At 36.6% G+C, this 19,810-nt stretch overlaps 2 protein-coding genes and 1 pseudogene across 4 annotated transcripts; 1 reads left to right on the plus strand and 2 right to left on the minus strand.

Moving 5' to 3' along the window:
• Positions 1,390-6,951, plus strand: LOC104710499 (acyltransferase-like protein At3g26840, chloroplastic). Of its 2 annotated transcripts, none has more exons than XM_010427110.2 (14): positions 1,390-1,834; positions 2,949-3,000; positions 3,155-3,210; positions 3,317-3,475; positions 4,358-4,462; positions 4,591-4,706; positions 4,808-4,929; positions 5,028-5,136; positions 5,239-5,369; positions 5,491-5,857; positions 5,948-6,061; positions 6,208-6,293; positions 6,370-6,479; positions 6,572-6,762. In XM_010427110.2, exons 1-14 carry the CDS (start codon positions 1,468-1,470, stop codon positions 6,760-6,762), a joined length of 2,085 nt encoding a protein of 694 aa, XP_010425412.1. In that variant the 5' UTR covers positions 1,390-1,467. The 2 variants fall into 2 exon arrangements, with proteins under 2 accessions (XP_010425412.1, XP_010425411.1); XM_010427109.2 differs by lacking the exon at positions 1,390-1,834 and adding an exon at positions 2,095-2,539 and having other exon boundaries at positions 6,572-6,951.
• LOC104710500 (zinc finger CCCH domain-containing protein 38-like) lies at positions 6,985-8,551 on the minus strand. Of its 2 annotated transcripts, none has more exons than XM_010427114.2 (3): positions 8,267-8,551; positions 7,270-8,060; positions 6,985-7,189 (listed from the first exon to the last, which is right to left on the minus strand). In XM_010427114.2, the coding sequence occupies exons 2-3, from the start codon at positions 8,029-8,031 to the stop codon at positions 7,160-7,162; spliced, it is 792 nt and encodes a 263-aa protein (XP_010425416.1). In that variant the 5' UTR covers positions 8,032-8,060; positions 8,267-8,551; the 3' UTR covers positions 6,985-7,159. The 2 variants fall into 2 exon arrangements, with proteins under 2 accessions (XP_010425416.1, XP_010425413.1); XM_010427111.2 differs by having other exon boundaries at positions 7,270-8,063.
• Positions 9,268-9,679, minus strand: LOC109126602 (annotated as a pseudogene).

The following is a 19,810-nucleotide window of genomic DNA, read 5'->3' on the forward strand; positions in this document are numbered from 1 at the left end:
TAGTAGTATTTATAGAGACGGAGTCGATGGGCATCTATGTTTTCTAACTTTTCTAAAGTCTCTTCAATTATTATTTCAATAGGTGTGATTTGTTTGTACCATATTTTCAACTGAAAATGTAAATGCAATATCTTTCAAAAGTACTCATTTCTACCATAATTGTGAAATTCTAAATATATAACACCATATTTGATACGTTCTTTATATAAATCATTGATTTAATAATAAGGGATTATATATTATTTTATATTTTAGATAAATTCTATCATAAGATCTGGGAAGACATTTCAAAATCATCGTTTGAATAACAGAGAATTTAATATAGAAACACAAAAGTTCCAAAATACGTACTTAATCTAATAGAACCCTCTAAGAAGAGTGTGTGTTAGTTCATTTTGATACTAGTATATGCCTTTGGATGTAGATGCATATTCTTACAACAGAAAAAAAAAAACATGTGCATTTTAGATATTTTGATACAACATATGCATCCAGATGATGATGATGAATATGCATATTGTTAAAACAAAACTGCATTTAGATGGTCTATCTAAATGCACAGCTAAATACATATACGAATAGCATACATATACATTATCTAAATGTATCACATGGACCATTTGAATAATGCATTATCTAGATGAATTAACGAACATCTCCATTTTTTTTTTGGTTTGCATAATGGATCTTATATTGTATATATACTTTTCTAAAATCTAACTAATACGTTAAGAAAAAAAAATCCAAAGTGATACACATACATGTGATTAATAGTTTGTGAAATTTCTTTTTGTTTTGTAGAAATTTCAGAAGACGAACCTTGCACGTCTAAATTTAGATCCTAAATTATAACAAGATCCAAAAGGTCACTGTTGGTGTTGTATATATATCCAAATCTCTATATATTTTGACTAGCCCATATATAATTAATTAGTCAAACAAATTGTTATTTATTTATTTATAAAAACTTTTGGTCATTTCTCAAATTGTTATTTTTTTTTTTATCTATAATGTTAAGATATCTTCTTCTTTTTTTTTTTTTTTCTGGGATTACAATCAAATTTCTTTCTTATTTTCATGCATGATTTAAATGTGATAATGAAAAACATATATAGGTCCGCAGAGATATGATACCAAAAGCATTTCCTGATCATTCAGATCCAGTGGATTTGTATTCTTATTCAATCATACATAGTTGGCAAAAAATAATAATCTAGTATCAGTAAATTTGTTTCTTCATTAACCATTTTTGTTAGTCAAATGATTTACCAATTATTACCTCTTAAAACAAAATTATACCACATGTGAAACGTCCAATATAAGAAATATCTTTTCAAAAAGGATATAATAATGTTTTCTTTATGTCCGCGCAATTTCTTGGCTCTTTTGTTGGGAATAGTTTTGTCATATTCTGATTATAAGCAAATATACAAACGGCAAAAACTCTCTGTTTAGAGCTTTTCACAGATGGAGACTACAATGGTACTTCGCTCAACCTTGGGTCTTTGTGTCGTCTCATCTTCATCAAACCTACGGCAGTACCGGACCTCAGCCGCGAAGCATCGACTCACTTCGGTCAAATCCGTAACATCCACGATTCCTCCTTCAAGAAAACGGAAGAATAAGGATGAAGACGGGGACACGGTAACGAAGGTGGTGGAGAATCCGTATTCCAAAGTGGAGGCGGCGCGTCCTGATTTGAGGAAGAGCTTGTTGGATTTTTTGGAGGAAGCGAGAGGTTTCGTGGGAGATGGAGGAGGTCCACCTCGTTGGTTCTCTCCGTTGGAGTGTGGCGCTCAAGCTCCAGGCTCTCCTCTCCTCCTCTTTTTGCCTGGTTTGTCCTCTTTCCCCTTACNCATTCAGATCCAGTGGATTTGTATTCTTATTCAATCATACATAGTTGGCAAAAAATAATAATCTAGTATCAGTAAATTTGTTTCTTCATTAACCATTTTTGTTAGTCAAATGATTTACCAATTATTACCTCTTAAAACAAAATTATACCACATGTGAAACGTCCAATATAAGAAATATCTTTTCAAAAAGGATATAATAATGTTTTCTTTATGTCCGCGCAATTTCTTGGCTCTTTTGTTGGGAATAGTTTTGTCATATTCTGATTATAAGCAAATATACAAACGGCAAAAACTCTCTGTTTAGAGCTTTTCACAGATGGAGACTACAATGGTACTTCGCTCAACCTTGGGTCTTTGTGTCGTCTCATCTTCATCAAACCTACGGCAGTACCGGACCTCAGCCGCGAAGCATCGACTCACTTCGGTCAAATCCGTAACATCCACGATTCCTCCTTCAAGAAAACGGAAGAATAAGGATGAAGACGGGGACACGGTAACGAAGGTGGTGGAGAATCCGTATTCCAAAGTGGAGGCGGCGCGTCCTGATTTGAGGAAGAGCTTGTTGGATTTTTTGGAGGAAGCGAGAGGTTTCGTGGGAGATGGAGGAGGTCCACCTCGTTGGTTCTCTCCGTTGGAGAGTGGCGCTCAAGCTCCAGGCTCTCCTCTCCTCCTCTTTTTGCCTGGTTTGTCCTCTTTCCCCTTACGTAAATTCAAGAATTATAGTAATCGCAATTTAAAATAGATATCAACCCGCGTGTGGTGGTTGAGGATCCGTAGATGTAAGTGGCCACCTGGTGTCTTTATCCGAGGTTGGCTTGCGGGAACTTGCAAAAGGGCCTACAGACTAGTTTTATTCTTATAATGTCACATATTAACATTAATTGTACATAGTTTTTCTCCACTCGTCAATTGGTTTTTGAATTACAAGTGGATGATTCTTCATTAAGATTTGATCCGCACATCAGTGCCAATAAAGAAAATAATAATATAAATGGATCTTGTATTGTTGATAGTTTCTATGGAGTTTTTTTTGTGTCAAGCAACGTTAAGCTTATTCAAGGTAACGAAACTGAGGAAACTAAGAACTTGCAGGGATCGATGGGACAGGACTAGGGCTCATTCGCCATCACAAGAAACTAGGAGAGTGCGTAATTTCACATTATTTCCTTTCAAGAATATATATATATGGTTTCTCTTTTTCTGAAAATTCCTCATCATTCTCTTCTTGTTTGTCTAAGAACTTGGAGTTTAGGTAGTTTTTGAAGTATTAACATGTAAGGGGTGTTGTCTTTGAGTAGGTTTTTTGATATTTGGTGCCTTCACATTCCAGTCAGCGATCGTACCCCTGCTAAAGGTACCTTTTTATTTCCCCTTCGAAGCACTACAAAAAGTGATTAACTGACCGAGAAGATAGTTACTGCGAATTAAAGCCTTTTTTGTTTGTGTTCTGTTTTATTCAGACTTGGTGAAGCTTATTGAGAAGACTGTTAAGTCAGAGTACCATCGGTTCCCAAACAGACCTATATATTTAGTTGGGGAATCTATCGGAGCATGTCTTGCTTTAGATGTTGCAGCCAGGAATCCCAATATTGATCTTTCTCTGATCTTGGTTAATCCAGGTACACAGCACTCGTTCTGTATGANTAGTTTTATTCTTATAATGTCACATATTAACATTAATTGTACATAGTTTTTCTCCACTCGTCAATTGGTTTTTGAATTACAAGTGGATGATTCTTCATTAAGATTTGATCCGCACATCAGTGCCAATAAAGAAAATAATAATATAAATGGATCTTGTATTGTTGATAGTTTCTATGGAGTTTTTTTTGTGTCAAGCAACGTTAAGCTTATTCAAGGTAACGAAACTGAGGAAACTAAGAACTTGCAGGGATCGATGGGACAGGACTAGGGCTCATTCGCCATCACAAGAAACTAGGAGAGTGCGTAATTTCACATTATTTCCTTTCAAGAATATATATATATGGTTTCTCTTTTTCTGAAAATTCCTCATCATTCTCTTCTTGTTTGTCTAAGAACTTGGAGTTTAGGTAGTTTTTGAAGTATTAACATGTAAGGGGTGTTGTCTTTGAGTAGGTTTTTTGATATTTGGTGCCTTCACATTCCAGTCAGCGATCGTACTCCTGCTAAAGGTACCTTTTTATTTCCCCTTCGAAGCACTACAATAAGTGATTAACTGACCGAGAAGATAGTTACTGCGAATTAAAGCCTTTTTTGTTTGTGTTCTGTTTTATTCAGACTTGGTGAAGCTTATTGAGAAGACTGTTAAGTCAGAGTACCATCGGTTCCCAAACAGACCTATATATTTAGTTGGGGAATCTATCGGAGCATGTCTTGCTTTAGATGTTGCAGCCAGGAATCCCAATATTGATCTTTCTCTGATCTTGGTTAATCCAGGTACACAGCACTCGTTCTGTATGATTCTTAATCAGTGAATATCACAAAATCTTTTCTCATCATAGCTACATTGTTTGTTGCAGCCACACATGTCAACAACTTCATATCGCAACCTCTATCAGGAATGCTTAATGTTTTACCAGATGGTATTCCAACACTATTGGAAGATATCTTCAGTGTTAAGCAAGGTACACTTTTATTCTCTTCTCATATTTCTTTCTTGAATCATAAGTTAACCAAATTATTGAGTATCAAGTTGGATCTATAAAACGTAGATCAAGAACTTATTCAAACATGTGTTTCTTTGTTATGGTAGGCGATCCGCTGACTGGAATGTTAGAGGCATTGTCAAATGAATTTTTTAGCCAGCGAATGGGCGGACTGGGTGGAGGGATGCTAAGAGATATCCTTGCTGTTTCAACTAATCTTCCTGTAAGTATTCCTTCTTTGAAAGTTATGATCTATTTATCGACTACACAATTCAGTTTCAGTTCTAGTGTTCATCTAGTAATGTGATCAAAATATATTTTCAGACTATCAGTAGGATGTTGCCTAAGGACACACTGCTTTGGAAACTGGAAATGCTTAAGTATGCTATTGCTTCTATGAATTCTCACATATACTCAGTCAGAGCGGAAACACTCATACTTATGAGGTCCAATAAATTTCTGAATAGCTTTTACTTGTAAAGAGGTATTAATTATATAGCTTGGAGCATAAGTATTTGTCAATACCTTGTTATGACTATTGCAGTGGACGCGATCAGTGGCTGCTGAACGAGGAAGACATTGACAGATACTCGCGAACGTTGCCAAAATGTATTGTCCGTAAGCTTGATGACAGTGGACAGTTCCCCCTTTTGGTTAGTGATCTCTCTTCATCCAATAATAGAAGAAATATGCATTGATACATATTTGTAAGTTGTAACCAACACTTCAACAATCTCTTTTACATCTCATGTTAGGAGGAAGGAATAGATCTGGCTACTATAATCAAGTGTACTTGTTTTTATCGCCGTGGGAAGTCTCATGATCACATTACGGATTACATTATGCCTACCACATATGAGTTAAAACAACAAGTAGACGATCACCGGTAAAATGCCTCACTAATTGCTCTGATCTATATCTTACTTTTTCTTTATGCTTAGCAGAACAAATCAGACTATCAAGTATAAAGTTACAGTGGATAGTGAATTATATGTACTGGAGTGCAGATTTCTATTGGATGGTACTTCTCCTGTAATGCTGTCAACTCTAGAAGACGGAACAATTGTAAGGAGCCTCGAAGGATTACCATCAGAGGGACCTGTTCTGTACGTTGGCTATCACATGATATTGGGATTTGAGTTGGCTCCAATGGTACTTCAACTCATGAAAGAGAGGAACATTCACCTGCGGGGTTTGACACATCCCCTGGTATTTAAGAATCTCCCAGACTCTGTAGTCGATACAAAGATGTTTGACAAATATAAGATAATGGGTGGAGTCCCAGTCTCCAGTTTCAATATCTACAAACTACTGCGTGAAAAGGCTCATGTGCTTTTGTATCCTGGAGGTGTCCGTGAAGCTTTGCATAGAAAGGTGACAGTATAGTTTATAAACCTTTTACGGTTTCTACATTCTTTGGACATTCTTATTCTAGAGGCTTAAATGTACAGAGTGACTATGCAGGGTGAAGCATACAAGCTGTTTTGGCCAGAACGATCCGAGTTTGTGAGAGTTGCATCTAAGTTTGGGGCGAAAATAGTTCCTTTTGGTGTTGTTGGAGAAGACGACATCTGCGAAGTAAGCTTTATCTATCTACTCTGTTCTGCTTCCTTCATGTTTACACGTTAGCAAAGCAGCAACCTAGAATGACGATAATAACTCTACATATGCTGCACTCTATATCTACCCGAACCTCAGTTATGAGTTAACTTTGATTTTCTTAGATTGTCCTGGATTCCAATGATCAAAGGAACATCCCTATCTTGAAGGATTTAGTGGAAAAGGCAACAAAGGACGCTGGCAACATAAGGTGTTTCATCACACACTATTAATATATTGTTCTCAAAATAAGTAATACTCATATGAACATTGATTTTGAACGTCAGGGAAGGCGATGAGAGCGAACTGGGAAACCAAGATTGCTGTTTCCCAGGACTTGTACCTAAGATTCCTGGGCGGTTCTACTATTACTTTGGAAAACCAATAGACTTAGCAGGTACGAATATGATATAAATCTAAATGTATGCTCTCTACTTCAAATCACTGACCTCAATACTTGCAACAATGACGGGTTTTGTTTTCTGGCAGGTAAGGAGAAAGAGCTGAAAGACAAAGAAAAGGCACAAGAGGTTTACATGCAAGTAAAGTCTGAAGTTGAACAATGCATTGCCTATTTAAAAGTAAAAAGAGAGACTGATCCTTACCGACATTTGTTGCCAAGGACATTGTATCAAGCCTCCCATGGTTGGTCTTCTGAAGTTCCAACATTTGATCTCTAAATTCTCTCTTTCATTATCTAAAGTATACTTGGCTAGATATGGTGTACACATCTAATCATATGATGCTTAGAGGTTCTAAGATTCTTTATAGGTTTAAGGTCATTATTTGATCATGCAAAATTAGACAAAATATTTTAAATTGATCATGTTAGTACTTTGATATGAATCTATCAAGAAGGTTTTTCTGGATGCAGTCATATGTGATGTGGCTTTACGATCAGATAATCGTTTCAACTACTCTGTTTAAAATGATGGATTCTTCATTTACATTGTAAAACTCACAACCCAAGAAGAACAATTCTGACTAAACATCGTTTGCAGACAAAGACAAAAGGTCTAATCTTCTCCAGCTGCAGAAATCTGTGTTATGGGAAATTCCCTTTGATTCTCTTATCTTCTATGCTTTGACATATTTGTCTACATAACCCTGCCAAAAACAAAAAAAAAGAACCACCATCACAAGTCTGGTTCGGTAATGATGGAATTTAAGGGGATTATGTGACTTACCATAACCAGTTTAGTCAGCTTCTGCCGTGAAGTGTCAATGTACCTATCGATCTTAGCTCTTGATTTGGGTATACGATGACCCTCCATTGAATTCGACACTTTATCCACAACTCTCTTCACAATAGTCTTAAACGCCTCTTTGCTCATGTTCCCTTGTCTCCAAGATGGTTTCAGAAGATCCTTGACGAATTTCGTAAGCACGACTTTGAAAAGCTTCATGGACCTTGACGAATCTCTCTCCTTTGATTTCTCTCCAGAGTTTTTCCTCATGTCATCATCACCTTCATGTACATTGTTCTCTACCTTCATATCCTCGTTATGAGAGTTCGGAGTCCCAGTCTCATGGCTGTTACATTCTCTTCCAATCTCCGCATTCTCACCAAACTCATCGTTATCACCAGAGACCACAACTCCAATATCATTTCCTGTAGTGGTGTTTTCTTCTTCAACATCAGGTGGTTTGTTAGAGGAAACACTGACCCGAGCTGTCATGTCAGACTCACTCAGAGCTTCTTTATCAACAACACCTTGAATGTTTTCTTCCATACTGAGTGGTCTGTTGGAAGAAACGCTCGCCTTCGGTACTGGTTCATGCTCTTGAGCACAATCTAATTCCACAGAAACTGGTTCAAAGCTGTCTACAAAAGGATCATACATGTCCCCACCAATACCACATTCAGAAACAGCCTTGGCTTTTCCAGAGTAAGGTGAAGAAGAAGCTTGCCTTGAACCATCATCAGGAAGCTCTATCTGAAAATTCATGTTCTAGAATTTGCTTTTGGAGATGATTGCTACTGCAACAAAAACCAAACCATTCATGGGTTACTTGCATTAAAGCCCTAAAACATGAATCATAACAATGCTGCAACACAAAATCAAAACCCTAAACCCAAAAATCAAAGAAATTGCCAAACTAAAACACAATCAAACAACATAATACTGAAATTGATAAAAACAAATAACAGAATCAGAAGCAAATGATGAGAACATAACATACTTCTTTTGCGAGATTGAAGACGAAAGAGAAGCTAAATCGCGTCTAGTGGTAGATTTACATGTCCCTTGTTCAACTCAAGGAAGAAACCAGTTTTCTCTACTTGTCATCTTCTGATTTTTTTTTTTTTTTCCTTTTTTTTCAATTCGTTACAAAATCGAATCCACCATTACAAGAGACGATTTAGTAGAAGATATAAGAGGAGGAATTGAATCAGAGAAGTAATGAGATGAGATTACTGATTGGTACCTCTAATTCTAATTGGTCTTTTGGATCGAACTCCTCAGACTGAAAATTGCGTTTTATATGTATATATAAAAAGAAGAACCCTAACCCTTTTATTTGGGCCTATGTTGGGTCTTAACTCTTAACGTTTGGGTTGGGTGTTGAGACTTAAACTTTGTCGCTACCTCATTAGCTACTACACATTTTTTACAGAAGTGTCCAGTCTAAAAACACTCTCCTCTACTATATTATTAAATAAAACATGTTATTTCAAAATCCAAGTGTTTTGATTTTTATAATTTACAATTTTACATGAATTTACAAATCATTCATCCAAATGAAACATTTTAAAATAGTTTGTATTTAATACCATGTTTTTTTGTGGAATTTTATGTGCTTGCACTTAATTACATCTCCAACTGATCGGGGTTTAGCAAAACTTTTTCCAACTTCATGTAGTGAATTTTTACATCTAAAAATTATATGATTTCAATTACACAAAATCTTATTATATATTCACAAATAATGAGATGAATAACACAAAGTTATTATATATATTTTTACATCTAAAAAACTCATAACTAGAAAAATTATATGGTTTCAATAACACAAAATGTTATTATATAGTTATAAATAATGAATTAAATAAGAAATGAACTTTTACAAGATTTTTAAATAAATGATAAACTCGACACAATACAAATAGTATTGTTTAAATCTTATATTGATCACCTTAAATATTGAAACTTCTTTTGATTTTCAAATAGCTCATAACGTTTTTAATATATCCAATCAAACACTTTATGCATATTAACCGCGTTTTTTATATGTTTACCACCTTCTTTCTTTAGATAGATGCCATCTTCTCTCGCTCTCCAATCCCATACGCCTCCATGATCAGAATGACTAAAAAGTTTAAATGCTGTAAAGTTCTGATAGTATCTGTAGTTAGGCCCTTGTTGCAAGGTACACATGAAACGAGTCATACCCTAAATGTTAGTGCCAAAATAGTTTTCAAACTGCTGTCCAATGGGTATTATTTTTGGACCTAGAACGTCATTTTTAGAATAACATCTCATCCAAAGGAGTTTTTTGAATTTAAGTTCGTTGGCGATCTTTTATTCCTGAACCAGATACATGACCAAGCATGCAAAGGCTACACACAAATAGAAAGATTGAGAAGTTTTTCATTATTATGTATTTTGGATTGTTTTTGGAAGATCCGTAGATCTTTTGTTTTATACATTTATGCCACTACTTTTCTGTTTTAAAGCTCTCTTTTTTTGGAATGAAATAGCTTATTTCTTCTTTTTTTTGTCTATTAATATAAGTTTGCTATTTAATAGTTGAGGAGGTACCAATCATCGGAGACTATTCAATCTGTGGTTGACAAAAATAAATATTTGAATTTGTAAGTACCAGATTAGCAAAGGTTATCCCATCGCGAGATTGTATTGCACTTGTATTCTATAAAATTAATTGACAAAGACAGCTTGGTCTTGTAGGTATTGACTAGACTTCGACATCGGACTGGAGGAATCTGGCAAGAAGGATTGGGACCGTTGTCAGGTGGTTGTGTTGTATGGTCTTTGAAAAAGCCAGCTGAATCCATCCAGATAATTGTCGAGTTCCAGTTGAACATCTAATAGACCAACCATTTTCTATCATGTGTAACATGTATTGGTTCATCGTTAAAATTAGTCGGATGACTCTTAATTATATTTAAGTCAATTATCAATTATGGTTGGACAAGATTTTAGCTAATCCTAGACCCTGAATAGATGTTTGCCCCAAGCAGCCAAAAACGTCAAATATGGCAAATAAAAAGATCGATGAGAAACAAATTAAATTATTTTGACTTAGTAACCGTGTTCAAAGACCTTGACAAACGAAAACAAAGAATTTAGTAAATATGCAAGCTGAGTCAGACGAGATATTTTCAAGCTGTAGTAATTTCTGTAGTAATTTCTCCGAGGATTTTACTTTGAACGTATCATAACATTTCTGGTGAGTTGTGTTCGGTGAGGCTTTTATTTGGCGCAACCCTATTTCCACCTTCCTCAAAGATCCAGCTTCTGTTAATACGTTCATAACCCTTCTTTTTTTTCGCTGGTAATAGCTAAGTAATTCACGGTTCCGATATTGTTTTCAAGCTTTGAGATTAAACTTCAAAAGAACAACTCTTCTTTCTTATTAAGGAAAATCACTCAAAACCTTAATCTCTCAATCTCAAATCTCCCTTAAGGTATGTCACAACTCAACATCCTTATTTATATAAACACCAATCCTATTCCTACTTGGAAAACCTTTGTTTAGATAACTCCTAAACTAAACTCATCCTTATCTCTTTAGTAAAACATAATCTAGTTAAGAATAGGATTACTTCTAACTTAGTTTATTCAACATTATCTCTCCTAAGTTTGAAGTCTTCTTCTGCAATCTCTCTCATGCCTATGAGCTCCCTCATTTCCTTGAATTTGTTCCTTCCTAGTGCCTTGGTTAGTATATCCGCCTTCTGCTCATTTCCGGGGATATGAACCACCTCCACTTGTCCGCTCTCCACACATTCCCTGATAAAATGATACCTGGTGTGAATGTGCTTACTACGCCCGTGAAAGACAGGATTTTTCGTTAGAGCAATGGCTGACTTATTGTCTATCCGAATCGTAACCCTCTCACATGGTTCTCCATTAACTTCTTCAAGTAAATCCTGCAACCAAATAGCCTGTCTTGCTGCTTATGTTTCTGCCATAAACTCAGCTTCACATGATGACAAAGCAACAGTGTCCTGCTTCTGTGAACACCAAGTGATCGGGCTCTCTCCAAGATAGAATATGTGTCCTGTAGTGCTCTTGCCATCGTTAGGATCTGTTTTTTGTTTTGTCTCAAAACAAGAAGTTGTGAAGAAATATATTGAAGATTAGGTTGGAGAGCATAATTTCATAAGAGTGGATTATCTTGTCAGCTTGTAAACAGGTATGTGTGATTAACAAAGTTCATAAAGAAAATTGTGTGATTGAAGAGATTAAAAGAGATGACAGAGAAAAATAGAGCTGATGGGAAAGAAACAAAAAAAGGAAGAGACAAGTGAGATATGATCTGCATTATCAAGGTTGAAGTATTTGATCTCTCTTTTGGATGGAAAAGAAAAGATGTTCGTGTTAGTGTATGGAAGAGCATAATAGTAAACAAGACACAAGCTTTGTTAACGGGGTTCGGATAACCTACATCCCCGGGACCTAGTCTAGAACAAATCCACTATAACATGATTACAATTACAATTACAATTGTATATCATATCAAGCAATAGTGGGATGACGCCACACACCTTGTGTGCATCTCTCGAGAATACCCTAGACGCGCAAGTCTTCATGAAACACCCTCTTGGTATTTATAACAACTGCTCAACCCTAGAGTTGACAACTTTCCATTTCTGCACCAATAGAATTTTCCTATTCTAAACCGCTAAACTAACATATTTAGATAACTCCTAAATAGAGCTAATCCTAATTCCATAACTTGGTAGGATTAGTATAGCTTGCACCTCAAGCTATCTTCAAGCTTATGCTAACAGGATCGACATTATGACTGCTATCACAATATCCTACTAACCGTGGTACCCTTGTTCTTCCACGACCAAACGTTAGACCGAGATTAACTGTTCCCTTCAAATATCTCAAACACTTCTTCATAGCAGCTCCATGAGAAGTCCTAGGGTCCTGCATAAATCGACTTAACACACCCACACAATAAGACAAGTCAGGTCTCGTATGCAGTAGATAACGCAGACAGCCAACATTTTTCCTGTAGCTAGTGGCATCGATCCTTTCTTCTTTCAACGCTTTGTCCAGCTTTAATCCTGTCTCCATCGGGATGTGTACAGGATTACAGTCATTCATGCCAGCTTCCTCAAGAATTTTTAGAGCATATCGCCTTTGATTCAAAGTAGTTCCTCCCTCATGTTGACAGACTTCAATTCCCAAGTAATATGTCAGCTTTCCCAAATCACTCATATCAAAATTTGTGGCCATCTCCTTCTTAAATTGACTAATAATACCTTTGTTTGTTCCTGTAACAAACAAATCATCAACGTACACGGCCACCACAAGACGCTCACCACTTACCTCCTTTCGATATACAGACGGTTCTTTAGAACATTTCTTGAATTTTAGCTCACAGAGTATCTCATTGAGCTTGTTATTCCACGCCCTTGGAGCCTGTCTTAGACCGTATAAAGCTTTATTCAGCTTGTACACCTTATTCTCTTTTCCTCTTTCTTCAAACCCCTCTGGTTGGTCGACATACACTGTTTCTTTTAGCTCACCGTGAAGGAATGTCGTTTTAACGTCAAGATGGTGCACTTCCCAACCATTGGACGCTGCAAGATTAACAAGGAGTCGAATGGTCTCCAGTCGAGCAACAGGGCGAATACTTCCTCAAAGTCAACCCCATGCTGTTGTACGTATCCTTTAGCAACAAGACGTGCTTTATGTTTGTTTATACACCATCAGCATTCTTCTTGAGTTTAAAACCCATTTTAAGCCTATCGGCTTCACACCTGCAGGTAGCTCAACCAAATCCCATGTGTGATTCTTATTAATTGAGTGAATCTCATCCTTACATGCCATAATCCACTCCTTGGTCTCACTTGCCTCTCCAAAAGTTCTCGGTTCATCATTGAGACACAAAAGCAATGTTTCCCCTTCTTCCTTCACTAGTTCTAAGCACTCCTTTTGCGTGATTAGAACATAATCTTCAAGATATTTAGGTCTTGACGACGGTCTCGTAGACCTTTGAAGACTTATCGAAGTGTCTTCCTCCTTGTTTATTGTGTCTGCATCAATTTCCTCTGTTCTGCTTATAATTCCTCTGTTTTCCTCTCTTTCGAGTCTGTGCTCTGCTTCGACATTCTCAGTACTCTTCATCTCATCAAAAATCCCATGATTGCCAAATTCACCAAGAGTTATACTAAAGTTACCATTATTCTCAGTCTCAGACACTGATCTTTCTGCACTCCAGTTCCAGCCCTTTGTTTCATCAAATACCACATCTCTGCTAACCACTATCTTCCGTTTCTGTGGATCATACAGTCTATACGCCTTTGAGCCTGGTTCGGTTCCCAAGTGAATGAGCATCCTTGACCTGTCCTCAAGCTTCCGTAAGTGAGGTTTATCCACCTTAGCATATCCAATACAGCCAAAAACTCGTAAATGCCCGATGTTTGGACTCTTGCTCTTATACATCTCGTACGGTGTTTTGTCCTACAAAGCTCTCATAGCTATCCGATTCAATAGATAAGTTGAATGTCGAATAGCCTCTCCCCACATGTAGTTTGGTAAGCGCATGTGTTTTAAGCAGCTTCTGGTCATCTCCAACAAGGTACGATTGCGCCTCTCAACGACTCCGTTTTGCTGGGGAGTATACGGGGCAGTGAGGTGTCTTCTGATCCCAGAATTCTCACAGAAGGTGTTGAATTCATGTGAAACAAATTCTCCCCCTCTGTCAGTCCTGAATGTTTGTATACGCTCCCCTGTTTCTTGCTCTACCATTCATTTAAAAATTTTAAACTTCCCAAGGGCTTCTCCTTTCTCCTTTAGCAAAGTAGTCCACATGTAACGTGTATGATCATCAATGAGAACAAAGATATACTTGTTTCCTGCAGCTGTGCCTGGAGTTATAGGCCCACAAAGATCCCCATGAACCAGTTCCAGTGCCTTACTTGCGCGATATGAGGTTGCTTGTGGGAAGACGCGTCTCACTTGTTTACCAAGTAAACATGAACCACAAATTTCTTTCTCAAACTTGACATCCGTAGTACCTTGAACAATCTTTTTATCAAACATGGACTTTAATGTGGCCGAGTTAATGTGTCCTAATCTCGCATGCCACTTACTGGCCTCGCTTGTTTGAGCTAGATGAAGGCTTGAATTTTCTCTAACCGTAGTATCTCTGATCCCCATTCTTACCTTGTAGAGGCGATTGAATGACCGTTCAGCTTTTGCAAGCAATTTCCCGTGTTGATCATGCATAGTTAAGATACCTCCTCTAATGTTGCTTTTCAGATTTGGTATGTAATACACGTCTGTCATCACTCGTGGCTCTCCCTACATATCAGTGAAAGCAATGGAGCCTTTACCTTTAATATCAATTCGAGAATCATCTCCAAAGCGTACCTTGCCAGTGATAGCAGTGTCAATCGAGTCAAAGTAGCGTCGATCTCCAGTCATGTGATTACTGGCTCCGTTGTCCAGGTACCAGATGTTCTCTTCCCTTGTGTTTGTTTCAAACTTGCTTGGTATGAATCGTTCTTCATTCAAGAACACAACCTCGTGCATCATAAGTTCGTCAGCGTCTTGTGTTTCACTTTTCTCGTCCTCATGTGTCTCTTGTAACTTAAGCAGTCGGTCTGGACAGTTAAAGGCAAAGTGTCCGGTCTTATCGCAACGGAAGCATGTTATCTTTGACATATCTCGACCTCCGCCAAAGCCTCGTCCTCCACCAAAACGCCCACGACCTCTACCTCTAAAAAAAGATCTTCCACCTCGTCCTTTGTTTCGATATTCTCCACTGTAGTCACGGTTTGATTAGTTAGATTGTCCCTCCATGTTCGCATATAGTAACTTGGTTTGGTCTTCTTGTGTGTCTTCTTCCTCTGAGATTCGTTCTTCATACGCTTTCAAGCGTCCAACAGTATCCACAAAGCTTGTGGTGTTGAGATCCAATACTTGCTCCAACGATGCAACCATGTGTTGAGATCCAATACTTGCTCCAACGATGCAACCATGTGTATAAATTTTGCCCTTGGAAGACACTTTAAAAATTTCTTCACCATCCTTGACTCTTCAAGGTTTTCTCCCAGTGCAGCCGTCTTGGCTGAGATCTCAGATTATCTTCCCACGAAATCGTCTATCTTCTCAGTGTCCTTCATGTGAAGACGATCGAACTCGGCCATAAGAGTCTGCAGACGAGCCTCTTTCACCCTTTCTGCTCCTACATGTCTTGCCTTGATTGCTTCCCACATCTTCTTCGCCGAGTCAAGTTCGCCGACTTGCAAGGTAAGTGATTCAGGTATGGATTGAACAAGTAAAGCAATCGCCATGTTGTTTTTGTCTGCGTTGATGGCATCTGTTGCAGACTCTGGTTCTATGACCTCCCAAACTTTATGAACTCTAAGGGCAATCCTCATCTTCATGGCCCACACGGTATAGTTGACTGTATTCAGCATCGGACATGAGATAGAAGGAGACCCTCCTCCTTCTTTTGGTGTGATGGTTGAGACGGTAAGATCTCCCATCTTTGATACTCGTCGGAAGCTCTGATACCAATTATTGTTTTCAAGCTTTGAGATTAAACTTCAAAATAACAACTCTTCTTTCTTATTAAGGAAAATCACTCAAAACCTTAATCTCTCTATCTCAAATCTCTCTTAAGGTATGTCACAACTCAACATCCTTATTTATATAAACACCAATCCTATTCCTACTTGGAAAACCTTTGTTTAGATAACTCCTAAACTAAACTCATCCTTATCTCTTTAGTAAAACACAATCTAGTTAAGAATAGGATTACTTCTAACTTAGTTTATTCAACACCCGATAAGCTCCTGATCATCAGATTTGGTTCTTTCTTTGTTCAAGGATTTTGCATTGTTTCGAGTTAAGATTTAGTGAAGAAAATTCCTTAATATATATGTTCTTTAATTACTTTTTTTATAGGAAGTGTCTTGTTTGAAGATGCAGTTGCTAGAACAGCTCGTTATGCGGAACAGAGAGCTGTGATGAAACATGACTCTGCATCATACCGCAGACCTACGAGTCCAGACAAGGAAGCAGAGCTGATGTGTTAGAGCAAGATTGGAAGAGGTGATGTGTCATGGGAATTTAATGATTCAGCTTTGAAGATAGAGTCAAAATATGGCGGGAATATATGTTGAATATTTGCCTCGACGTTTGACATTGGGGGAGCAAGCCATTGCCTAAAGAAGGATACTCGAAGATATTCTTGTTAGGATCTTGAGAGGCTTAGTATAAAAGGTATAGGGTTAGCCGCAGAAAGGTTTGAACACTAGAGAATCATTGTGGCAAAATTGTAAAATTTCAAGGCTGATAAAGAAGCTACGAAGGTGAGTGTTAGGTAGTTATCTTAGATCTACACAAATGTGTGTTTAGATATAATAGAGAAGAGTGCTTAGATTCAATCTTATATTCATTAACATTTGTGTGACAACCCGTCTCGTTGACTCCACTAGCCCCCCGCTAGCTTGCCCCCATAGGCCCGAAGGTCAATTGCTGACAGCTTGTCCTGTGGGAAGGTTGTTAAAGGGTGGGGACCAGGGTTTGAGGAACGCCTGATGCACCAATAACCTACTGGTGGATTTGGACATCCACAATGATTGGTTAGGATCGATGCCCTGCAGGGCCAGCCTATGGGGGCAACTAGCAGTGAGGCTAGTGGGGTCCACGGACGGGTTGTCACATAAAAATCAATTTTTATATGACAACCTGTCGTGCGAACCCCACTAGCCTCACTGCTAGCCACCCCAACGGACCCCAAGCTGGCCCTACAGGGCATCGATCCTAACCTCTGGTGACAGCTTGTCATGTGGGAAGGTTGTTAAAGGGTGGGGACCAGGGTTCGAGGAACGCCTGGCGCACCAATAACCTACTGTGGATTTGGATGAATAGTTCCATTTGCCCGGTGAGGGGTTAGGATCGATGCCCTGCAGGACTAGCTTGGGGTCCGTTTGGGCGGCTAGCAGTGAGGCTAGCGGGCTAGCAGTGAGGCTAGTGGGGTCCACGGGACGGGTTGTCACAATTTGATTAATAAGATTGAGTAGAAGAGCGTTTCTTTTGCGTCTTTCTAAGTATAATCATGTGTTGGTTGTTTTCTATACCTTAACAATTGGGATCCTTCACGGGATGAAGAAGATAAAGAACTAAATAGTTGAGGTCAACAAAGACAAGAGTTTAGTTAGTCTAATGGGACAATTTAGACTTTCAATTATATAATTTGTACTCAAGTAGGTAAGTTATATAATAAAATTTTGTTAAAGGCAAAATGAAAAGTCTCATCAAAGGAAAAATTGCAACAAACATTTTATTTAGATATGATTCATAACTTTGTATTACAAATTTAATATGTACTGTGCATGGGCGGATCCAAGAATAAAAGTAGGGAATATGCACTAGATACCACAATTTTCAAAAGTATTTAAGAAACTACCATAGGACCCACAGTGCATTCTCTCTCCTCATATACAATTACTTTTATACCCATTACATATATTACATGTTATTTGTTTAAATATCATGTAATTTTTGTTTTGTGAACGAAATTATATATCGATTTGGGTTCACAAATGAAATGGTTAGGATTTAAATTTTACAATTAGAACGAAATTATATGTCGGTTTGGGTTCACAAATAAGATGGTTAGGGTTTAGATTTTACAATTAAAACGAAATTATATGTCGGTTTGGGTTCACAAATGAGATGGTTAGGGTTTAGATTTTACAATTAAAACGAAATTAGATGGTTAGGATTTAGATTTTACAATTAAAACGAGATTATTTGTCGGTTTGGGTTTACAATTAAACGTTATTTAGTTCAATATAACATGTAAAATATAAATATTACATGTTATTTTAAAAAATCACACAAAATATTTCACTCTTTCTATCTAACACTAAAACAGAAAAGGGCGATTAAGTCTTTTCACTCCAAAAAAAACGTGGGCCCTATGGTATTTTCCAATGAAAAAATGTTGTTGTGGTATTCTCTTAAATAACTTTCAAAATTGTGGTATTCTCTTAATTAACCCATAAAAGTATGGGTCAACTATTGATAAAAGAAAATAAAATTATATTATCACTTCAGTTTATTATAATGAATGAATTGAACAAAGAAAGTAGCTTCTTCGGTCCAAAACCTGTAAATCAAATTTTGTTTTTAAAAAGTGATCGCGTAAATTCGTTAGTTTTTAATTCAGATTATTTGTATGAATCCACAACAACAACCAAAACCCTGTAAATTTAATTTATTTAAATACAAAAAATATATAGTGCAAATCCATTATTTTTAATTCAGCTTATTATAATGAATCCACAAAGAAAAAAAACTTCTTCAGTCCAAAACTTGTAAACAAAATTTTTGTTCATTTTCTTTCAATATTTTGGTATCTTATTTGAAGAAATTTTGGTATCTCATTTAAAGAAATTTTGTTTTTTGTTCTAACGTTCTTTATTTTTTTGTCAACAGCCTGTTCTAACATTTTTCTAATCTTTTCTTAGTGTTTTGATTTGTATTGAGGATGAACTTGGATCTATTTATCCAAAATGTGTCCATGTGTAATTGTTTTATTTATAATATTTGTTGGGACGGTCTATTACCAAAAAACAACTCTTTTTAATACGGACAAAGCAACTATTCTAAGTTAACTTGAACAATGAGCTTCTTTGTACAAAATGACAAAATTCTCATAATAAAATTTATATAGTTTGAATATCCCAAAATTTTATTTTATATTCACATATAATAGAATGACTAACAAATAAAGTTTACAAAGTAAATGATAGAATCATACATCAAAAAGGTTTATTTACATTTTATTGTAGTGCCTCCTAGTATATAGATAGTATCTTATACTATCCAATCTAGCTCTTTATGCAGATCTTTTGTACTGTTAGTAAATGGATAGTTGGTTCTTTTTAAATAGATCTCATCTTCTCTGACTTTCCAATCCCAAAAACGATCTCTTTTAAATGCTCTAAAATTTATAATACGTTTAAATTCAGGTCCTTATTTTATTGTACACATAGAACGGGTCCTATCAAAAACGTTAGGAGAAAAATTATTTACAAATTCTCCTCTGTTTGGTATTATTGTTGGGCCCAATACATCTTCTTTAGAAAAGCATCTCATCCAGATAGTTTTTTTATTTTTGAGTTTGTTCTGACACCGGATACAAGCCCAACATACAAAAGACCAAAAAAAAAGAGGAAGATTGTGAGATTTTTCATTTTTCCTTTTCTTTTTCTTGTAGAGATGTATATAAGATCTCTTGTTATATTTTTGATTTTTTTTAAGGAGTTTAAATAATCAATTTTTGCATTTAAAGTTTCTTGTTTTCTATTAATATCAGTTTGCAATAAATAATTGAGGTAACAAATTATGAACCACTATTATTTATGTAAAATCATCAGCCATGAGTTGAAGATCTCCAACCTGTCCTGTTTCAGCTTTCCCTCTAACCAATTAAGTGTTTTATTTTCTTAACATGAAGAAAATATTTATTTTACTACATAAGTATATATGGTCTTTGTGA

Source organism: Camelina sativa, chromosome 9 (genome assembly GCF_000633955.1).
Source record: "Camelina sativa cultivar DH55 chromosome 9, Cs, whole genome shotgun sequence".
Classification (NCBI taxonomy): domain Eukaryota; kingdom Viridiplantae; phylum Streptophyta; class Magnoliopsida; order Brassicales; family Brassicaceae; genus Camelina; species Camelina sativa.

Excerpts from the sequence above, each read along its gene's own strand:
- LOC104710499 (XM_010427110.2), top strand. The coding sequence starts at position 1,468 with ATGGAGACTACAATGGTACTTCGCTCAACCTTGGGTCTTTGTGTCGTC. Across the intron at positions 3,211-3,316 it reads CGATCGTACCCCTGCTAAAG|ACTTGGTGAAGCTTATTGAG; the intron begins GTACCTTTTTAT and ends TGTTTTATTCAG. Across the intron at positions 4,930-5,027 it reads GAAACACTCATACTTATGAG|TGGACGCGATCAGTGGCTGC; the intron begins GTCCAATAAATT and ends TGACTATTGCAG.
- LOC104710500 (XM_010427114.2), bottom strand. The coding sequence starts at position 8,031 with ATGAATTTTCAGATAGAGCTTCCTGATGATGGTTCAAGGCAAGCTTCT. Across the intron at positions 7,190-7,269 it reads AGCTGACTAAACTGGTTATG|GGTTATGTAGACAAATATGT; the intron begins GTAAGTCACATA and ends TGTTTTTGGCAG.